Genomic DNA, 22156 nt, shown 5'->3' with positions numbered 1-22156 from the left:
TCAGAATTTAGAGAGCCTACAACGATTGGTTGAAACAGCTATCTGGACGGATAACTACGCGTAAAATAATTGTTTATTTTCCCATGATGGGATATTGCAGAAAAATGCGTTTAAAATTAAAACAATGATTTCAACAATGAATTACTGCTGATTGTGATAAATTTTTCCAGATCTTTAGTTCATTCTGCAACAATGACAAGATTATCGCTGTGCCAGTTTGCTCAATTCCGAGAGAAATTTGTATCTGACAGAGTAAAAACAAATTTTGCCTCATGGTTCCCAGGTCACATGTATAAAGGTATCTTAATATATAAAAATCTTCTGTGCGGACGTTTGTCACCATAAGGCTTTTAAATGGCTAGACCGATTTCAATCAAATTTTTTGTGTATAATTAAGTTGTGGCAAGCATGGTTTCGAAGCGCGATGGATCGAATTGGAAACGTTTTTGTTAATTAATTAATTAATTTAAACATTGGATGGTTATATCTCCCAAATGATTAATATTTATTTTAACCTATTGTTGAGCGAGAACTGAAATAAATATTTAACCCGTTGCCAAAGGACAGTAAGAAAGCCAGCTCTGCTTTTGTAATGAAATTTCCTACTGTGATATGTCAATCGATAATAGATAAAACGTAGAGAGAGAGAGAGAGAAGCCTATATTTCTTTAAAGCAACGATTTTAGGTCCCGAGATGTAAGTAAAGTACTGGAAGGTTCACGAAAAACGTGTGTTCTGTCGTCGTAGTTGAACCATGTGACCTGATCGGTGCTTCAGGTTTTCCTAACCAAATGATCAGAAAGTACCGCACCTAGCAACATTTGTTTCTCGGCTCAAATCCATCTGAGTTTTGACACCGATGTCAAGAATACTTTAAGGATTATCAAACTAATAAGTACATTATTGAGTAAAAGATGATGGAATTTAAAGACTAAAGAAATTTTATTTTTGTCCAGATAAATTACAACAGGGTAGTTCTGTACACAAAAGATCAGTGCAGTGGAAGATCGGGGATATTTCAAGAATTGGGAATCTGGCGCGGTCGTCTCATTTTGGCGTTAATAACTTTATTTTGGTAACCCTGCTGATTTATAGTAGCCCTACGTAAATAGATGTTTCAGTTCTCTTTGTTTAGTTTTGCAACAAAAAATACCTCTCGCGCAGGAGCTGGAGCCAAAAATGGAAGCCAATAAAACAAGATCGCTAGATTCCCACTTATCGAAATATCCTCGGAAGATCTTTATCTTTGGTGGAAAGAACAAATTAGGCAATATATGAAGTTTGAAAAGTTCTCGTTCAAAAGATCGGACAGCTAATCGGTCGGAGTTGGCTTCTCTCACTGATCGGCTGGATTACAGTAACGTGGTGGTTTGGCGACTTTGACTTTAAACAATAGAGTTGTGTGATCATTTGTTTACATTTTAAAGCTACTGTTAATGTAATTTGTTGTATTCTTTGTTTATTTGGCGAAATGTTTCAAATTGCAAAGAATTGCTTTTCGTTTTTAAAGGGTTTTTAGTCATTTTAGTTGAAGAATATGTTTATTTTACAACGGGAGGGGGGAGGGATGAGTGATTTTCGCTTATTCAGAGAACTCTTTTTTCCTTTATCATTTTTTTAAACGATATCCTTTCGATTGTTTTATTCTTTTTCATATGGGGGATGTTGCAGCGGGATTTCCCGTTTGTTTTAGATGGGTAGATAGTTTTTTACACTTAATATTTGTGGATGCTTTTTATCGTTTGAGTATGGCTGAAGGAAGAAACCATCATGTATGGGGAAAAAGTAGATAATAAAACAACTGCTCAGTGGGCATTAGATAAATCAAGTTGTAATAAATACACGCATTCTGACACCAAGCAGCTTAAATCATTTTCTTTTTACTTATTTTTTTCAAAGAAACGGTTCAAACAATTGATAGTTTATTGAAAATTTTTCACTTTTCAATTTACAGAAGTTTGAACAGAACAACGTCTGTCAGGTCCTCTAGTTTAATATAAAAATCTTATAAAAACGGTTTCAAGGAAAGGATTTTTTTACTGACGTACTCATGAACTTTGTTTTCGTGTATCTTATATTTCATATGAAAATTCATTTTCAACTTCAAAGTTTTAATGTGTATTCGATTTTTTTCAGGTATGCTACAAATGCAAGCCAAACTCGCCGTTGTTGATTGCATAGTGGAAATTCATGATGCTAGAGTATCCTTTCAATAATTAGCAAAATTTCATTTTATCTCAAAATTTTAATGCAATGCATGTGATTTATCCCCTTTTATTAATGTTTATTAAGGAGCTATTTGTTTTTTATTGAAAGGGGTTTTCTCACTCCCGGAAATGATGAAGGTACTTTATGAAATGTTTTGTTATTTGCAAGGGTAACATGAGTTACTTTCAATGAAAGCCCCTTGAGCCGAGAAATCTCATTTGATCATCTGGTTAATTTGATCCCTATTTCAGTAGGGCAGGAAAGGGGGTGGACCTTGGGTCCAAACCCCTCCCTTGAAGCTCAAAATTAAGCTGCAATTATTAAAATTAAAGTTATTCCATTTCAATAAGAATACTTTTTCATCATCTATAATGTATATAAAATTATTTCTGCTTCAGTTGACATTTCCAAGTATCAGCATTAGCCAATCGTATGCAGGACACCCCCCTTGAGGAATTTCTAGCTACACCACTGGCCTATTTTTAATTGTTGCTCTTTTTACAGCAATACCTGCATGGCGATCCCTGTGCTAAGAATTTTAAGAACGTCTCATGAATAAACTAAAATCATTTCAGCGAAAATACATACTACATTTCTTTTAAAAAATTCCTTGCAATTGAAAGTAATTCTCTAATTAAATTATATTTACTGTTGCTTCAAAATATTAACTGATGGAACAACTCCATTTGTTATCGCCTACCTCACCAAGCAACTTTTACTCACAACCCAGACAAGTTACTGAACAAAGCAAATTCTGATCGATTAGTGATTGGATCTTCTTAACGGAACTGTTCAAGCAAAATTTCACTCTCCTCTTTAACCTCACAGAAAAAAGCATGTAATTAAAAAACACTATTTAGTTAGAACAATAGAAAAATCATGCTCCCCCCTCCCCCTGCTCCGCATAAAAAAGAATTGAACCTAAATGCATAGTACAACTTTAAAAATACATTGTGCATCCCCTAGAAGTTTTTCGTTCAAATTAAAGTATGCATTGCAAATAATATTCAATTAAAATATATGCAATTATAAGGACAAATGAATACAGTAGAATGTCCATAAAAACGTTTGGAAACAAGAAAATTGAAATGGAATAAAATATCACAACAATAATGACAACCTTCATGTAAGGGTTACAAAGGGGAAAAAAAGAAAGAAAATTATGCAAAAAAGCTATCCTTTGGGAAGAAGATCTTGTGAAGGGTACAAAAATCGTTTTCAATTTGTGCTCAGCAAAAGCAATAAAAATCCATATGCAAAAAAAAAAAATCATAGCTTTAGTTTAGTTAAAATGCCACACATAAAATAAAATGAAAAAACGTTTTCAAAAAAAGAATTATTGCTATTATGACTATTAATTCAAAACTTTCAGGAAAAAGAAAGAAATGAATAAATCATAAAAATAATGACAAACTCTCAAACAAAACAACAGTATTTTGACAAGATTTCAACAAAATCAACCCTGTAGTTTCCAAGCTCACTCCGAATAAACAAATTTGGAGTTTTTGTTTCATTTATTTATAAATATATAGCACACATAATAATTGCTTTTAACTTTTCTAGCTATTGAGCCATAGCATGGGCACCAATATAGGGGGGGGGGGCAAGTGGGAGCTCAAGCCCCTCCCCCCCTTAGTAATTAGATCTTCCTTGCTTTTAGTACTTTTTTCTTTGTAAAAATGTAAAAACATTTCTTCTCCAGCCATTAATGAATAAGTTATTAAAAATGTCAATTTTTAGTAACTTGAATCTGTACTGAAATCAGATTCTATGGGGAAAATATCCTGCTAAACCATGGGGAAAATATTCTGCTAAACTATGGAGAAAATACCTGAGCTTTTACCCTCCCCCCCCCCCCTTTTAAAATTTTGCATATGGGTGCCCATGAGTCCTAGTATACTATAAAATGTTGGATATTTTGTGCTCTGAATTAAAACTTTCCTGCTCTAAAAATGAATTGTCCACTTACAAATTATTTTTTATTTGCTCAAAATGTGCTTCGAAACAAGTTTTGAAGATCTGAAACGCTGCACATTTCTATATAATTTAACTTTAAACCCTTAACATATTTCATATCCCTTTTAGTGGCCGAAATCCAAAGTTTTACTCTATGCTCTCTGCAATTAAGCCTCATATTCTCGTCTTAAATAAAACAGATCTTGCTGATCTGACTCAGAAAGAAAAAATAAAAAAGCACTTGTTGAAAGAAAGTGTTAAGGAGGTGCTATTTACTGATTGCAAAGCAAGTTCAAAGACTGGTGTTGAGAAGGTAAATTGATGAGTACTATTATTGTATTTAACAGATCGCTTCATGATAAAAGTTATTTGTTTTTGTATGAACTAGGGGTGGATTCAGAGGGTCATAGGGGTCATGACCCCTCCCTAAACCAACCAAAGATAGCTTAAAACTGCATTTTGTAAACTTATAGTTGAAGTCTCAGATCCAGATATGTATCTTTCCACAATCCCCAATTAAGCCAAAAAATGACACTTATGACCCCCTCCCATTCTGGAAATGACGCCATCTAAAATCAGAATCTGGATCCACTCTTGGCATGAACATTGAGCCTATGCTACTTTATGCATTGTACTTTCAAATTAAAGCAACTAATATTTCATAACATTTAAGAAACAGAAGTATTTTGTATTTTCTTTATTTGTTGAATATTCTAACACTACTTTGTTTATTCTTTATAGATACTTCCAACAGCAATAGAATTAATGAAAGATGGTGATTTCCATAATCGACTTAATGTATGTTTTTTCAATATTTTTTTCATTTTTTCTGTATTTTTTAGTAAACTTGTATTCTTTTCTTCTTAATTTCTATAGCTTCTTAACAAAAGTAGCTACTAATTTGCATGATCAAATTCAAGATTTATAATAATTTGTTAATTATGAACAATAAGCTGTTAAATTTCAAGTATTTTCAACAAGTTTATCTAAATAATTAGAACAAAAGGAATGAGTTTCTAGCCATAATTGACCGCTAGATATTTCACATTTTTTGCACAATTTGTTTTTTATGGAATTCCCTTTTTGACGCCAAGAGCTGCTCTTGGAAATCTCAAACACCCTTATCTGCTGCATTAACAAATTTAGTGAAGGTATAAAAGTTATTTCAATCTAGCAACATGATACAGTGACTCCCAAAAGTGTTTGTACACTTGCGATTTTCAATGAAATACGCCCCAATCTAATGGTTAAAATTAATATTTTGGAATGATTTAATTATAAGATCTATGATCTATTTGCTATACAAAACTGCATGAAATTTGTCAATAACATAATAAAACTTGATTTTTAAGAAATGTAATCAAAAAGTGCCCGAAACTTTAACTATTTGTTTATTGTATGAATAACAAAAAGCTTCGTACACTTTGAAAAAATATCAAAAAATTAGTAAATAATCTAACTTTTTATCAAGTTATTATTTAGTAGAGTATCATGTGATATCAACAACTGCTTTTAAATGTCTGGAAATAGATTTCATTGTTTTTTCTTTGTTTTTTTGTGCAATTTCTGTCCAACCGCACTTTGAGTCTTACTGTTTCTAGTTTGCTTTTCATTCCAACACATAATTTTCATAATCTAGCCTCCAGATTTCTTTATGTGTGTTACATTAAATTTAAATCTGGCAATTGAGGAGATATTTCTAAGCTTAAGGACAATTTTTGAGGCACCAGAAGCAAACGTTGAATACCTTGTGCTTCTTATTGTTATCTTGATAAAAAGCAAAGTTGTTTCAAAAAAGCAAATTTGAGCTAATAGTTTAAAACTGTTTTTTTTAATATTTAAATGAACAGCATGATTCATTATTTCATCAAAAAATTCCAAACTATCAAGTCCTAATGCTGATATGCACCCTCACACAAGAACACCTTCACCTAACTTCATCATTTTTCTTCTATTTACAACTATGCAACAATTTAACCAGAAATGTTGAATTTATTTTCATATCTTAAGTAAGACATTATTCCAAAACATTTTGAGCTTATTTATTGCTGATTTTGTGACAGAAAGCATAAGCTTTCTGTTTTTCGCATGAACAAGAAAATTTCTGCGGGAAGAGGTCCCATCTAATCCAGCTAATGAGAGAACTTTGGGAACAATTTTACGTGAAAATTAAATCTAAAATTTTTCATTAAATTCTACAGAAGTTTTTACAGCACTTAAATTTGTATTTTTCATATTTTTTTTAACTGTGATAACCAGATACATTAATTTGTATTTGAATACCTTGCTTACAGTTCTGAAATCTTGAAACAAATATCAGTGTCATAATCTTCCTTGATTAAAAAAAAAGGACTCTTACCTCTTCCAAAATTAAATTTTTCACTCTGAAACCTCCAACACCATCCTTGACAACACCTCTTGTACTCAGTTGCATGCCATTGTTAGCAACTTACTCTTGCTTGAAGAAAAAGTAGTTGAATTAGAAAAAATTTAAATTAGTTGAATGAAAAACTATTATCTTTAAACTTTCAAAATAGTATATGTATGTTTAATAGTGGTTTGATGGCCTCACTATAAAGCTCATGCCAGAAAATCTTAGGTCTCTAAGATAAATATTCTCTTTACACCAATTTAAGTTTAACTTCAAACTTTTCTTGATCATTTACCAATAAAGTCGATTTTTTTTTCTTGTGCTGTCTAAGAAGAATACTGAAATTAAAAGTTCTAAGGGTTAAAAAATCAGCAAAAGGGTCCACTTTCCAATTTGTCTTCAGAGTATATAATATTTTTGGTAAAAATGCTGTACTATACACTGCTTTATAAGAGTTAAAAGAGAAGCTGATTAGTCTATAATTAAAAATTAACACCTAATGCTGATTAAATTTCTATTGAGAGAAACACTTGAATTTTAGAAAAACTCGTTAAAAATGTTTCCATTTTTTGCAGAGAAATTCGTTTTCATTGATGGTTATTGGAGTTCCTAACATTGGAAAATCATCCGTGATAAATAAATTAAGAAACATTCATCTAAAGCAAGGTAGTTTATTGTATTTACTTATCAATATATTTTGTTTCAATTATATGCTTTGCTGTAGTTCCTCATTGAAGTTGTCATTACATTTTGCTCTTCATTTGGACAATTCTAGGAAAGGCTACTTCAGTTGGTGCTGTTCCGGGTATCACAAAATCAGTACTTGAAAAAATTAAGGTAATATGTCTATTTTAATGCTAATTACATTTATGCTCACAACTGTGTTTTCGCTTCAAGCTTTTCCATTTTCTCTTATGCCTGTTTTCCCCAGTGTTCATTTCTGTGTTGGGGATACTCTTGACACTGATATGTTTAGTGCTCAAATATGAATATTATTTGAAGGTGATGACCAGTAATAAACTTAGGACCCAGCTACACTGGATTTATTCAATTTATCAATCTTTACTAATAATCAAGCTGAAAGTGTCTCCGGCTGGATCTCTCTCTCTGTACGTCAGGATCTCTGTGACGCCCATAGCGCCTAGACCGTTCTGCCAATTTTCATGAAATTTGGCACAGAATTAGTTTGTAGCATGGGGGTGCACTCCTCAAAGCGATTTTTCGAAAATTCGATTTTGTTCTTTTTCTATTCCAAAACATTTTCCTGAGCAAAATTATCATAAGATGGACATGTAAATTACCAAGTTATCATAACGTAGAACCGTAACATGGGCAAGCCACTTGGCAAGAAATTTATCATACATTATTTGTAAATATACAGGCAAACCAAAAGACTTCTTAATTTTCTACTACGGACAAAGCCATGCGGGTGCCACTAGTTCCAAATGAAAATCAAGAGTTCTTTTTAGAAAACTGTTCAACCCATTGCAAGTAACAGCTGTTTCGAACAAAATAATCCATTACTATTGCCCTACTGAATTCAGGGACACCCTAAACTTTAACTTTCAGGAAGGAGGGAATTCTCAATTGGGGCCAAATAGAAATCCAAATTTTGTTAAATGATAAAATACAGGGATGCACATGAACACATATGGGGCAGTGAGAAGCAAAGAGATGTAAGTGGACATTTTCACAATTTGAGTAAAATGTGTTTAAAGATAACTTCCTAGGTAGGCTTTCATTAATTTTTTTTTTTTTTTTTTTTCAAAATCTTACTTTACAGCTGCATTTATTAAGGCTACTAGTACTATCTCTTGCCCCAAGACAGAGGAGAGGTTCCCATACTATTTGTACTGGTTGTCTCCAGATTTTTAATTTTGCCACTTACACTCCTTTGCTTCTCACTGCCTCATATGTGCATCTAATGAAAAGGAACCTTCAGACATTTTAAAATTTCAGTCTTCAAATTTGCCAAATAAATAAATTTTTTGAAAGACACCTCCTTCACCTTTCAAGGTCCACCTTGAAAGACCTCCCACAACCTCTCATCAAGGTGCCATTAACTGTATCATCAGTTTTTTTTTTTTTTTCAAACAGGCATCTTTTTGTAATTAGATTATTTTTTGGTCTAATACTAATTGTTTTTCGAATCTTGTTGTAAAAACAAAACTCTATTTAGTCATTGTGTAACAAACATTTTCTTGGCTTTTTGTAATTTGACATTAAGAGATGTGATTTTCTGTTTTAGATATCTGAAAATCCACTTGTTTATTTGTATGACACGCCTGGAATTATGACCCCATCCATTGATAGTTTTGAAGTTGGTTTAAAACTTGCTCTTTGTAGTGAGTATTTATTGCCTTCCTGTTAAAAACAATTTTAAGTTTTAGGATTATGTTTTACTTAGTCATTATTTCAAATAAGTAATAACTTTGAGTACCCATTTAATATGAAACTAAGAGACTACATATTTCTTTCAAGTTTATAGTAAATTTTAAAAAGCAATAGATTATCTTGTTACAAATATAGGAAACGATATATGAGGGCCACCCAAAATGTCAAGTTTCAATTATTTATTAATATTTAATTCACTTTTTTTCTTTGTAATAGATGTCTTAATATTAATAACAAAGGCATACACATGTAGTAAATGTTTAAATGTAGCTACAGTTGACTCTCTATTTAATAACTTTCAAAGGGCCACAAAAAATTGTCCTTAAGTAGAATGCGTCCTTGAACAGAATGTTTCTAAAACTGCAGTGGAGCATCCGGGACCGTGAAGACTTGTCTTTAAATAGAGAAAGTCGTTAAACAGAGCCAGCTGTACTTATTTATCACTTTAGGTATATCATGCTACAGAATGAAGAATTTATTGTATAACTGTTCTTTAAAAAAAATTCAGAAATTGTTGTTCATATTTTTTTGAAGAAAGAAATGTTAACCTAGTATTAGGCTGGTGCACATTTCATAATTGATGAATCCACTTTATTTTGCAAGATCTTCTCGCATGTTTATGATGTTTCCCCATCTTTCTCTTCAATATGATTTTCCTCTGCTTTTCAAAAAAAATTTCTTTTTAAATTTTTTTTGTATATATATTTAGAAAAACTCACCAACCCTCCAAAAATTGAGCACAACAAAAATAATTTTAAAAAATTCCTCAAATCAAATACTTTTATATTTTAATTCACCCAAAAATAATAGCTAATGTGTCGATAATTATTAATATTGTTCACCACGGCCAGATTAAAATACATTTCTAAAATTATTTTATTCATTAACAAGTTCTTTTTTCATATTTCATGTTTAAAAAAAAAAAATACTTTGCACCAATGTTTAGAATTATTTTCCATTTTCAAATACAGTCAACCCTCCTTTATTGTGGTTAATCCATTCCAGCCTCTTTTGCAATAATTGAATTTCTGCAAAAAAAAATTTCTTTATTTATAAAGCAAATGTTTTCCTATTTATAGCATAGAAAAAGTATTAGTGACCATTTTTATTGCTTTTTTTTTTTTTTTTCAAAATAGTGAGAGCCCCTTACACATAAAATTATATTCTTTAGCCACCTTTGCATTCATATTATCCAATATATTACACAAAACATGCAAAATAAGACTTCATTAGATGTTATTATAAATATCCCTTTTTCACGTTGTTAGTTTTTAGCATTGAACTATGCACACACACAATGATCTTACACACTATCACTGATCTATAAAGCAGTGTAACGTGTTTGAGGATGAAATAAGTGCAAATGAGGGACAATATTTAGTCCAGTCTGCATTTTTCGCTATTGGAGATCACGCTTATTGTTTGAAAGACAAGAAGTTGATATTTTCCCTCTTTCAGTTAGTGTTTAACAGTTGACAGCAGATAGTGATACTTGATACTTTCTGCAGCATTTGAACCCAGTTTATCCCACTGTCCTATTTAAAGGACAGCTGAAGGTTTAATCAATCTTTAACAATAACATTCTTCTCAAATTTAAGAAAAATAAATAAATTGGGATAAAACTGGTCAAAAAATATGACCCCCCCCCCCTGACTCTACTATAGCCCCTAAACTTGCCTTATTTCAAAACAATATTTTGTTACTTTTTGAAAAGAAAGAGTTTGTGCAAGACCATCATAAAAGCTGATGAATAAGTTTGAAGGGGGGGAGAGAATGAGATGAACATAGCCACGATAGTCAAAGTGCAAAGTGGCAAGAGATGACTGTATTATTAAGCTTTTCTATGGGGCTAGTCAATAAAACATCTGTTTCTTTTCAATAAACTTGAATTCAGAGACGTTTAAACAAAATTCAATAATCACTTTGAATATGAGTTTTCAAATATTGTGATGTTGATCAGAGGCGGCGATTAGAGTTTATAAGTGTGGGGGCAAAACATTTTTGGAAGCTGAAGATTTCACTTTTGGCTATTTTTCAGTGACTTAAGGCTTCAGAAGCTCTCCCCGAAAAATTTTCGAAGCTGAAATAGGTATTAAAAGAAACGTTTAGGCTGTCTTTGGTGATGCAAATAAGGTAACTTCTCGAAAAAAATTCTGAAACTGGTGTCTTAAAAAGGAAAATTTAGAACATTTTTAGCAAACTGAGGGCAAGTCGTGCTGGGGTTCTTTCCCGAAAATTTTGCAAAGTTGAATTGTTTCAAAGTTCAAAACTGCTACTTCAGGATATCTTTGAATTACTTAATGAGGAAAGAATGAGTTTGGAGGTTCTCCTTTGGAACTGATAAAGCCTTGAAAACTCAATTTTAGACTTTCTTTGGTGTGTTCAAAGGTAAACTCAGAGGTCTACCCCTGAATTTGTTACGTAATTGGAGTCTTTAAAATGCATTTTTACATATTTTTACTGATGTAAGAAGTGTGAAGCAAGTGGATTCCCTTCCTAGAAAAAAAAAATCTGAAATTGGAACCTAAATAACACAAATTTATACCATCTTTGAATTTACAAGAAGGAGGGAGCATGTTTGCAGTTTCTCCCCTGGAAATTTTTCGAAACCGAAGTGTAAAAATTGCAAATTTGATCTGTCGTTGATGTTGCTCCAGTTATCTCCCCAGAGAAGTTTTCAAATTAAAATCTTAAGAAAGTTCTTGCAATCTTTGCTGATAAAAAAAGTGTGGGGGATGTTGAACCCCCCCCCCCCCCCAGTCGCTGCCACTGATGTTGATTGCTAGAAAAAAAATTAATTTAAAAGGCTTATCTGAATATTTTCAGTGTAAAATCTTACTATTTTTTCTCATGTTTTATATGAAAATCTACTGTTTTTCTCTTGTTTTTGAAGTAAAATCTACAGTTATGGTTTTCTTTCAAAAATGATAGGTATGTACATTTTTAGTAGCTTCTGTAATACGCAATCTATTGGTATTGTAGAAAAAATAAAGACTTGATAGAATTATTTTATCATACTTACAAAATGATTATACTGTTTTCTAATTTTATGCATTATGCCAATGAGTTTTTCTAAGATGTCTTTTCACCCAAAAGCTTTTGTGAGTTTTTTTTTTTTTCTTTTTTTTTTTTAAGTTTGTTTATTTAATCTTGCTTTTAAAAGGTATCCTTTTTTGAAATTAGCAATTTGGAATTGTATGTGTGTAATGCTACTGCATTTATTTATTTTGTGTACTGGACGATTTTTCTTATTTTAGGGACTTTAAATGATTCTCTTGTTGGTCTAGATTTGATGGCAGATTATTTATTGTTTTGGTTAAATAAACACAAAAAATTTAAGTAAGTATGGTATGAATGAATCCTTGTCAATGTTCTGATTTTTCTGTTTTGAAATTAATCAATGTTTAAAATCAAGTTCTTGTAAAATTTTAACCTTACTGTTTAATTAAAAAGATTAATCCAATTTGAAACTATAGCATCATAACAATGTGCTTATTTGATGAATTTTTAAAATGATTGAAACAAATTTTGTGTGGCTTTCTTTTTTTTTTTTTTTTTTTTTTTTCCTCTTTGTTCTTAATAAATTATTTCTCCATTGCTGCAACATTTCTGTCATCAGTGAAACAGCAATTAATTAACAAGCTATTCAAGTGTAAAGCAGCATCTTTCAAAATACCTGAAGAAAAGGTAAAAGGACCTCAGATGACTGTACAGTACACATATTGATCACTTATTGATAATAACTTACCTAAGTCCAATCGTGGATTGTATAGAATTGGCAAACGTCCAGTTAAGACAAGTCTATCTGAATGAGGGGGAAAAGTAAAAATTTGGTACGCTTGTTCTGCTCAATCCTGTAAATGGATGTTTGCCTTTCCATACACTCCGTGGTCAGACAGTATATGGATCGTAATGCCGTATCTTTATAATCAGTAATCACAGGGAATGTCACAATATTATAAAATGTTGAACAAGTGCCCCACACCATCCTTGCATTTCAGTTTAGTTTCTTTTATGGTCTCATTTCCTACTAAAGTGCTCCTCCTTTGGCACGTTTACCTTCCTTTTTTTCTTTTTTTTTTGTTAACCTACTTTCACATAAAAGTTCCTTTTAAAAACAAGACAGTGTATCCCAAAATGATTACTATATGCAAATGAAAGTCGAAAATAAATAACTATTAGCCGTTGAAAAATGTTTAAAATGGAAGGTAGTACTTTAATATTTTATAAATGTGAAATGTATGTCTGTTGGTATGCTGGTCTGTCTCTCTGGTTATTTTTAACATGTATTTTGAGCAGTTCAAAAAAATTAGCACCAATGAAAAGAATTAAAGCATTTGTAAATCCTGAAGTAAATGGAAGGTTTAGTTTGAACAAATGATATAGGTTTTTTTGTTTTTTTTTTTTTAAGGCTTAAAAATATTTGTGTTGTAAAAGAAATTCTTCCTTTAGTATATGTTTGTGTATATCACTTTTATGTGATTTAATGTTACAAACAAATGTCAGGATATCCAGCACTTTGAACTACTAATTAAAAAATTACTTTTCTTACAGATATGTAAACTACTTGGAATTAAATGAACCACTTGACGACATTCGTATGGTTTTGTTACACATTGCCAAACAATTCAATAAAGTTCAAAAAATAAAAACTGCTGAAGGTAAGCTAAATATTATTTTCTAACTTTCACCTTTTTTTTCATTTTAATGTTTGTTTCATTTCTACTCCTTATTTGTAAAAATAAAAAATTAAAATCCCTTCCCTCATTTCCATAATCCGACTCAAAAGGAGAAACTTTGAAATCATAGCAAGCCATGCTTTGCCCTTTCAGAAAAAAAGTATATGGAAAGACTGCAGATTGGTAGTTAAAGTGTTCTTACTTAGCAAGTTCAATGAATTTTCAAAAAAATAAAATGCCTTTCTTTATATAAATGGACCAGAAATCTTTAATGTAACTTCCCAAAATGCAGTTGCTTTTTATTTTTTTACAAATATCACCTTTGTAATCTTCTTTCAAGATTTTCAGGATGCAGGTTGAATCAGGATCATGCAACTCTCAAAAGCAGAGTTTTGTTGTCTTTTCACCACACAAGTGTTGTGAGCCATGTAATTATCCAGGGTGAAGATTATAATCTATTTTGTTTGGACAAATTAGCATTTTGTTCTTTAATCTCTGGAAATAAATATCCTTCACACTTGTCCTTAAAAATTTCTCGTTCGCCTATTTCCTAGTTTTGTAAACAAACTGTACCTTGATACGTTTTAGTTACTGCTAGTCCTGTAATTTTGAGTAGTTTGTTTAGTTTTGAGGATTTTACGAACATATATTCATGAATAATGAAGTATTCAATTTCTTGGAAAGTGAGATGATGCAATTTCCAAAATACTTTTTTTTTTTCATTTATGAAGTTACAATAAACTATCTAAATAAGAAATTAAATATATAACTTGTAAAAAAGTTTAGATTTTGTGTTTAAATATTAATCTATTGTGCATTTAACCTATTTTTGCTTTGGAAGATCGTGTTAATTGGGAAGAAAAACATGTCAACTTTTGGTATATTTTGATGTTTTTTGGAAATTTTAAGAAATTACTCAATTGAAGTAAAACTTTTCTGAGATATTAATGTTACCAAGAGTTAACACTTACCCCCGCAAACATTTTTAAAATCATATAGGGGAAAAGGGGGCACATGTGAACACAGGGCACATGGGAACATGGTGTGTTTTACTGGATAACATCAATCAAAAAAAAATCTGAAAAAAATCTCAAGTAATATCAGTATCAGCCCTACTTCTTAAAGAAACTTTCAGAGCAAGGAGCCAGTTTATGTTCCTGTGGTGACAGCTTCTTTGTTTTAGCAGATGCTAATATACTTTTATCACTGTTTTCTTCATGTAAAAACATATTTTTCACTAATTAATAAGCTAAATTTAATTATTGCAAACCATTATATGAACATTCACTTAAATTTATGCCAATGTTTAAATTTTGTAATTAAATTAAAAATTCTTTATTTTTGAAAATTAGTCCCAAGGTAGATGCTGGGACACTTGTGAATGCAACATGTAGCTGCACATGTGAACAGCTCCCATATCCTCTCCGCAAATATAAATATTACTGTAGGCTTATTATACGTGTTAAAAGAGATGTAGAGATGTATAATTGTTATTTTGCTGAAATCAGTTTGTAAATTTGTTGTTAATTATTATTACATAACTGCTAATTATTCATTTTATTATTTTTATTTTTTTAATTCGTTAATTACAAAATAGTTGGCTAAAAATTTAGTGGTACATAACATTTACAAAGAAAATAAAGACAAAATATTTTAAGAAATTATTTTTAATTCATCATCATATTCTGTAGGAAGCTTAAACGCACTATATAAGAAAAACCTACTTTACGTAATAAAATATTCTTTTTAGTCTTATAAGATTTTTTCTTGTTGATCCACTGATGAGAACATGCTATGAAACTTTAAAATTTGACAGTGAGCAGAGTTCTATAATTCAGAAAAAATATTTTCTTACTGACAGCTACTGTAAAATTCAAACTGACACAGTATAGGTTACAAACCCTTGAATGTAATTAGTATATACATATATGCTTCATTATAACAAGTTTTTCATTGAAATAGATGTTCTTCCTGCATTTTTCAATCGTGTTCAAATGTATGACATCTGCCCCCACCCCTATAGGGGCACATGCGAAAAATTGAAGACATTTTTTAAAAAATTACATAAACTACAGATTTTTTTTTTTTTTTTTAAATCTGAAAACATTCCATGGCACAAAGAAAAGACCCTTTTTCTGTGAGAAATATAAAATATTTTTTGAAAAATTAAGAAATGAAAAAAAAAATGTTCACATGTACCCCTTTTTCCCCTATTTTTAATTTTGTAAAAAAAAATTTTAAAATTGATTTTTTTTTTTTTTTTTTTGCAAATTTTTAAGAAATTACTCTGTTGAGTTAAAACTTATGATACATTAATGTTACAAGGAGTTAACATTTACCCCCTCAAAAAATTTTAAAATCATATATCTTCAATTTTGTAAATTTTTTTCAAAAAATATCAATTTTGGGGCTATTTTGGAATTTGAAGATGTTATCATAGGATGATAAAATTTTATGGGGCGATCTATTGATGCTAAAAGGCAACTTTTAAGACTCCACGCATTTCGAAATTTGAAAAAAAAAATTCACTCCACCCTAATGTACTTGCTCTTCTTTCATCAAATATGGATTCCCTGGGTACATCTCTTCAAGTTAATTTCAGTTTTTCCACATTATGCACTATTGCTGATGAATATTTTAATAAAAATTTAAAAACTTTTTGAACCAAACATGTGCAAGGTAAAGATGTTCTTAGTGTTCCTTCATTCCTGTACATTCTAAAAATTCTAAAGTCCTGCTGCGCTTTTAACAAACTTGCCAAGTGTTCATAACAGGGCACTTGTTTTTATTTGATTTCTATTATAATTTTTAAAAAACTAGTTGATATCAAGAAGTTTAAAACTGTTTAAACATTTTTTTTTTCCTTTTTGGTCAAAACGTTAACAAATTACTGTCAACAACAAGAGTTTTCATAGTTGACCAAGAAACCTGAGAAATTATCTCTGAGTAGTGAAACTTTTTCATGAAGTTGTTATGAGGGTATATACGTAGTATACAAACAAAAACAAGCATCAATTGTTGCTGGGAAGGATGCAAAACTAAAGTTTACTTGCAAGAACTTTCAATTTCTTTCACTTAAACTTACTTGCTTGAATTTTCAAACAATTTATTATGATTAAACTAGACTTGCTTCTAGGACCCAAAACATGAAAATTAAGCTGTGGTTAATGTGCATTTATTGTTCTTGTAAAAATATTTTAGTCTTCAACTGTATTTATTATCAATTGTTTGATTTTATTTGCCTTGCAATATGCTAAAGATTATTGTTGGTTTCTTGATATTGCAATATTAGTTCTATTATCATCTGTTCCTAGTGTTCAGTTAATGCAACTAATTCTAATTTTTCACTAAGACAGAAAAATTCTTAAAATTTACAAAATTGATTACTGCTAGTAATAGTTGCCCTTAAAAATATTTGATTTATTTTATACATATATCCTTAAGATGTCTGATATATGTGTGTTTTCTTTTGCAGGTAATTTAGTAATGATGCCTGACATTACTTCATCTGCAATGTATTTTCTTAGAGGTTTTCGTGAAGGACATTATGGAAAAATTCTTTTAGACTGTGATCATTTAAATAAAATTAGCTGATTTTTATATTATTTTGTAGTATTTTTACTTCATTAATATTTAGCAGGTTTTTAATGTTATGATAAAAGATACATCATATATTGATTGAAATTCAATTAAATATTTCTTTCCTTTTCTCTACAAAAGTATTCAAAGTCGATTAAGCTGATAATACTAATAAATGTTTTTTTTTAATAGTGAAATTTTGCATTTTTTTGAAACTGAAAATTTGTTTTTAAACTTCCTTTTTATTCCTTTTCAGTGTTATTATAATAGAATTTGTTTGTTATTCATAATCACATGTCACAACAATAGCACCACTTTTCTTACAGATACAAATTTAGTAAAGACTGGTAATTAGTAAAAATCATTTGCTGTGAATAATTTATTCTGGTCAGCAACGAATCTACATTTAGTGTTATTATTTCTTCCTGTATCAAAGAAACAGGGTCTAATTGATGCAGTCCTGCAGGACCGAAATAGTGTACATTTCTTTGTTTATTCTCATTTTGCGGTGGTACTACTTTGAAAATTTTGCAGATTTGCTTGTGAGAGGGGCACCAAGTTTTACCATGACTTGGCTATCATCTTGCTTGATCAGGCTGTGCAAATCAAAATTTGTTGTAAAGAATACTTATGTTTCTATATTTTCCTGACAAACTTTTATCCTCCCAGTGCATTTAAAAAAATTTTGACATTTCTTACTTAAATCAAATTTTTTTTTGTAATAATTGTTTTGTAGCAGTAATATAATGACAGTGAAAATGAATATTAAGTTTTATCTCTATTACATCTGTTATTTAAATAGTTTAATTATCAGTTATGGCTTAAAAAGTTAGAATTAATTTTTAAGGTAACATTTTTTGTGTGTGTGTGTGTGTGTGTGTTTTATGTCTCGTTTCATAGTAATTTAATTTCAAAAAAAAAATTTGATAATCTCTTGAACAATCTTGAATGTGAAAATTTGTTTCTAAAACGTTGCATACGAAAAATAATGAAAAAAAATTTAAATGACCCCCCCCCCCCTCCCCCAAATGTCAAGTTAATTTTTTGATATTGTTTTTTGCAAGTAAACATTGGTATTAAATTTTATGAATTTCACTGGTTAAAATTTCTGGTGCTAAGGAGGTTTCAATATTTTCAGAATATCTTGACTTGGTGCAAGTTTAATTCAAATCTTGTAACTTCTGTTACATTGGTTTTAGGTTTTAAAACGTAACATGTTCTCTCAATTTGTGTGCTACAGTTTTCATCGTCAGTGTAGACGACTGATTTATTGAAAATATTCTTTTTATTTATTTTTTTACTCTATTAAAAAGATAATATTTCTTTTATTTTTTATTTCTTCCTTTGTGCCCCATGCCCAGGAGACCTACAGCCTTGAAACTTGGTGCAAAATTCGAACCTACTCCAGGGATCCGCACCTCGAAGCCCTTTTGCTAACAAATTAGTTTTTTTTTTTTTTTTTTTAAGCTGGAATTTTTCACATATTTACCTAATTGGGGGGCAAAACAAAGTACCTTACACTTTTACATTATATATCGTTAGAAAGAGATTTTTTTTTCTGCAGGAGAAGAAGTTTGATCCAGTTCTTTCAATTAATTAGAACAGCAGATATAAGCACTTCTAATTTAGCTGACATTCAAGGCTCTGCTCGATTCACATTAGCTTACATAAAGCAATATGTGCAGAAATTTGTTCTCCGAGGTCATGTTCAGACGGTATGATAGTTTAACTCGGGATCACTTTTCGTTTTGTTCATTGCTCATATTTATATAATTGCTCATAAAATATATATTAAATGAAATGAAATTAAATTTTTCTTTCCTTCTCTCTACAAAAGTATTCAAAGTGGATTATGCTGATACATATATATATATATTTTTAATATTAATTGAATTTTGCATATTTTTATTGAAAATTTGCTTTTAAATTTCTTTTAATACATTCAATAAAAAATCCTTTTTTTCTGACCACGAATTCAAAAGCTATTTTCAAATATTCCACGTGAATCCCCCCTCCCCCATTTTTTCTGATAGCTTTTAGCATATTTTCTTCAACATTTAGGAAAGATTCATTCCTACTACGGTAATTTATTTTATTTTAAATCTTTCTTTTTTCCAAGCGTCTTACTGTTTTTATTTTAGGTTAACTTGGTTGCATATTTTAATTTATTTTATTCTGGTATCGAAACCTTTTTTTTTTTAATTGTTTAATTGATCTTTGTGTAACACAGGAAAAAAAGAAATCCTAGGTTTTTCTTTTCTAAAAATTTAAGGTGGAAAATATTTAATGATTCATTGAATGTACTTCAGATGGATTCATATTTATGTTTCTAACAATGTAATAAAAGCGTGTTAAAAAGGTATTGGTTTTATCTTTTTACTGGTGAGTTTATTCAGTAAGCTACAGCCATCAGGTGATTTCAAATGCCAGAAAACAAGAGCTCTTGCATGCAAAAATGGATCAATATTACAGCAGCCAGTTTTTTCATCCTCCTTTAACCAATTTTGTACTTGGGTAAAAAAAATCAATGAGAGAAATGTTTCGGCAAGAATTTACTTAGGTTTGAAACAGAAAAATATGGAGGGAACTGCTTCTTTTTTTCTCCTGCCCCAATCTACTTACCTCTTGCAGTTTTCGTTTCAATTTTCAAACTAACGACAGGTGATGACTTACTACAGGGACACCCTAAACAGTAATGGTGTAGTAAGTAAAAATAATTGTCGTTTGAGCTCCTCAGGTGAAGTAATACACCATTAATGAATGACAAGATGCTCTGCACTTTAGTTTTAATAATTTTATTTCAGGCAACTTTACCAAAACTGAACTATATTACGCTGCTGCGAGGCCACAGCCTTATAAGGTAGGTTTAAAAAGATGTTGTTTTTAACAGAGAATTTATAAAGCTGTGACCTTGAGAGATCATTGCTTGACGAGGCGAATACAAAATTAACTTTTGAACGGGGCCCGGAAATTGAAAAGCACCAAAGCACCTGCCCCCGTTTACAACCTTTCATTCCAAAGTTTTTATGACCTTATTGTTAAATAATTTTTATTTGGGTCACTTAAGGCCAATTAATCTATTTTTAGGTACATAAATATTACACACTAATTTGCTTTGAATGTTTACATAAAATATATTTAACATTTCAAGCGAGTTTAATACAAAACCCAATATAATATCATCGAGATGTTATAAAATGAACGGTTTTAATTAGGAACATTGTCATAATGATCATAATACGAGGGCAAGGTTATTAAATAAGCCGAAGCAATTTCAGTTTTTATAAATTAATGTATATTTTAATTATAAAATAATATGTAATTAAGAAAATCATAGCTTCAAAAAACATAAATTTTATTAAAGAAATCAGAAATTATTTCTTTGGGAATTTCAAAGCAGTTGCTGATTTCTTCTTAAAGCGATGATACAGTTGAGGTGACATTTTTTGATACTGCATGTCATTTCCATTAATATCATGGTTTTGCAAAGAAACTAACAAGCCATGAATACCATGGTTTGACATTTTTCATAAGCTGAAAAAGAAATTATTAATTCACAAATAGCTTCCTGGATCGAAATGACTCTTTTAGGCACATCTATACATTTTTTTATAAAAAAAAAACTCTTAATTACACTGTGCGGCAAAAAAAAACTTCAAAATACTTCTGAAATTTCGTCGGCTGATTCTTATGTAAAATGACCCCCTGAATCCGAATATGACCTCCGTTTCCCCCCTATAATTACCATTTTTTTTCCCCAATTTTCCTTAGTGTCAGAGCTTTTTTTTTTTTTTTTTTTGAGGTTAAAGGAGCTTTATATTAACTGCTAACAAGTTTTGGCGGGCAAGAGAGGTTCAAAGTTTGAGATCATGGAAACTGATAGCAAAAGAGGGGACTTGGGGGGGGGGGAATACCCCACTAAAATATTAGAAAAATAACGAAAAACGATCTTTTTATTCTGCTTTTTTAAAAAAGATGATTGTAAAACAAATTTTGAGCAGAATGAGAGTATACAACTTGATTCTATGACTCCCGTGTCCAGAAAAATTTTCGCAATGTAAAAAGAATTTTTAAAAAAATCTATCATGTGAATGTCACACGTTGCATACGAGTTGAATTGCAGGTCTTCATTCAAAAAGACATTCTTATGTAAAATGACTCCTTGTTTCCAAATACGACCACATTTCTCCCCATCACGCCCCCTTTTTTGAACCCCCCACCCCCCCTCTGATTGAGAGCCACTTTTTTTAATTTAGAGGGAAGAAAAGCCTTACAGTACCTGTAAACATTATTCTGAATGACTAGAGATGTGCAAAGCTCAAAATCTTGTGCATATGTAGCAAAAAGGAAAACTTGGGGGTGCCCCCCTCCCAAACACACTGTACAGCAAAAAAACTCTCAAATGCTTCTAAGGCTAGGCTATTCCGACTGATTCTTCTGCAAATTGACCCCCTGACCCTGAATCCGAATATGATCTCTGTTTTCTATTATAAGATCTAAGTCCATTATAATAGATGTAAAATTAAAGAAATTTTTTAAAAAGGGGGTGGGGGCTTTTATGCAAAAATCAGTACTTTGGGGGAGGAAATGGAGATCATATTCGGATTCAGTGGGTCAATTTGCAGAAGAATCGGCTGGAATAGCCTCAGAAGCATTTGAGAGGTTTTTTTTTTTTTTTTTTTGCTGCACAGTGTGTTTGTTGGGGGTGCCCCCCAAGTTTTCCTTTTTGCTACATATGCACAAGATTTGGAGCTTTGCATATCTCTAGTCATTCAGAATAATGTTTACAGTTATTGTAATGCTCTTTTTCCCCTCCAAATTAAAAGGAATGGCTCTGAATCAGAGGAGGGGGAGGTTCTAAAATGAGGGAGTTATGAGGGAAAGGTGGTCGTATTTGGAAACAAGGGGTCATTTTACATAAGAATCAGCCAGAAGAATGTCTTTTGGAATGAAGACCTGCGATTCTACT

General features: G+C 30.8%; 1 protein-coding gene across 1 annotated transcript; it reads left to right on the top strand.

Moving 5' to 3' along the window:
* The first annotated feature begins 73 nt into the window (after window positions 1–73).
* On the top strand, window positions 74–17202 carry LOC129218771 (mitochondrial ribosome-associated GTPase 1-like). The gene is made up of 9 exons (XM_054853097.1): window positions 74–298; window positions 4294–4477; window positions 4906–4962; window positions 7111–7201; window positions 7311–7372; window positions 8784–8880; window positions 12187–12268; window positions 13484–13590; window positions 17084–17202. Exons 2-9 carry the CDS (start codon window positions 4319–4321, stop codon window positions 17200–17202), a joined length of 774 nt encoding a protein of 257 aa, XP_054709072.1. The 5' UTR covers window positions 74–298; window positions 4294–4318.
* Window positions 17203–22156: the final 4954 nt, after the last annotated feature.

Source organism: Uloborus diversus, chromosome 1, assembly GCF_026930045.1.
Source record: "Uloborus diversus isolate 005 chromosome 1, Udiv.v.3.1, whole genome shotgun sequence".
Taxonomy (NCBI): Eukaryota; Metazoa; Arthropoda; class Arachnida; order Araneae; family Uloboridae; genus Uloborus; species Uloborus diversus.
The sequence above is the reverse complement of the archived record's forward strand: the minus strand, read 5'-3'. Positions and strand labels throughout refer to the sequence as shown.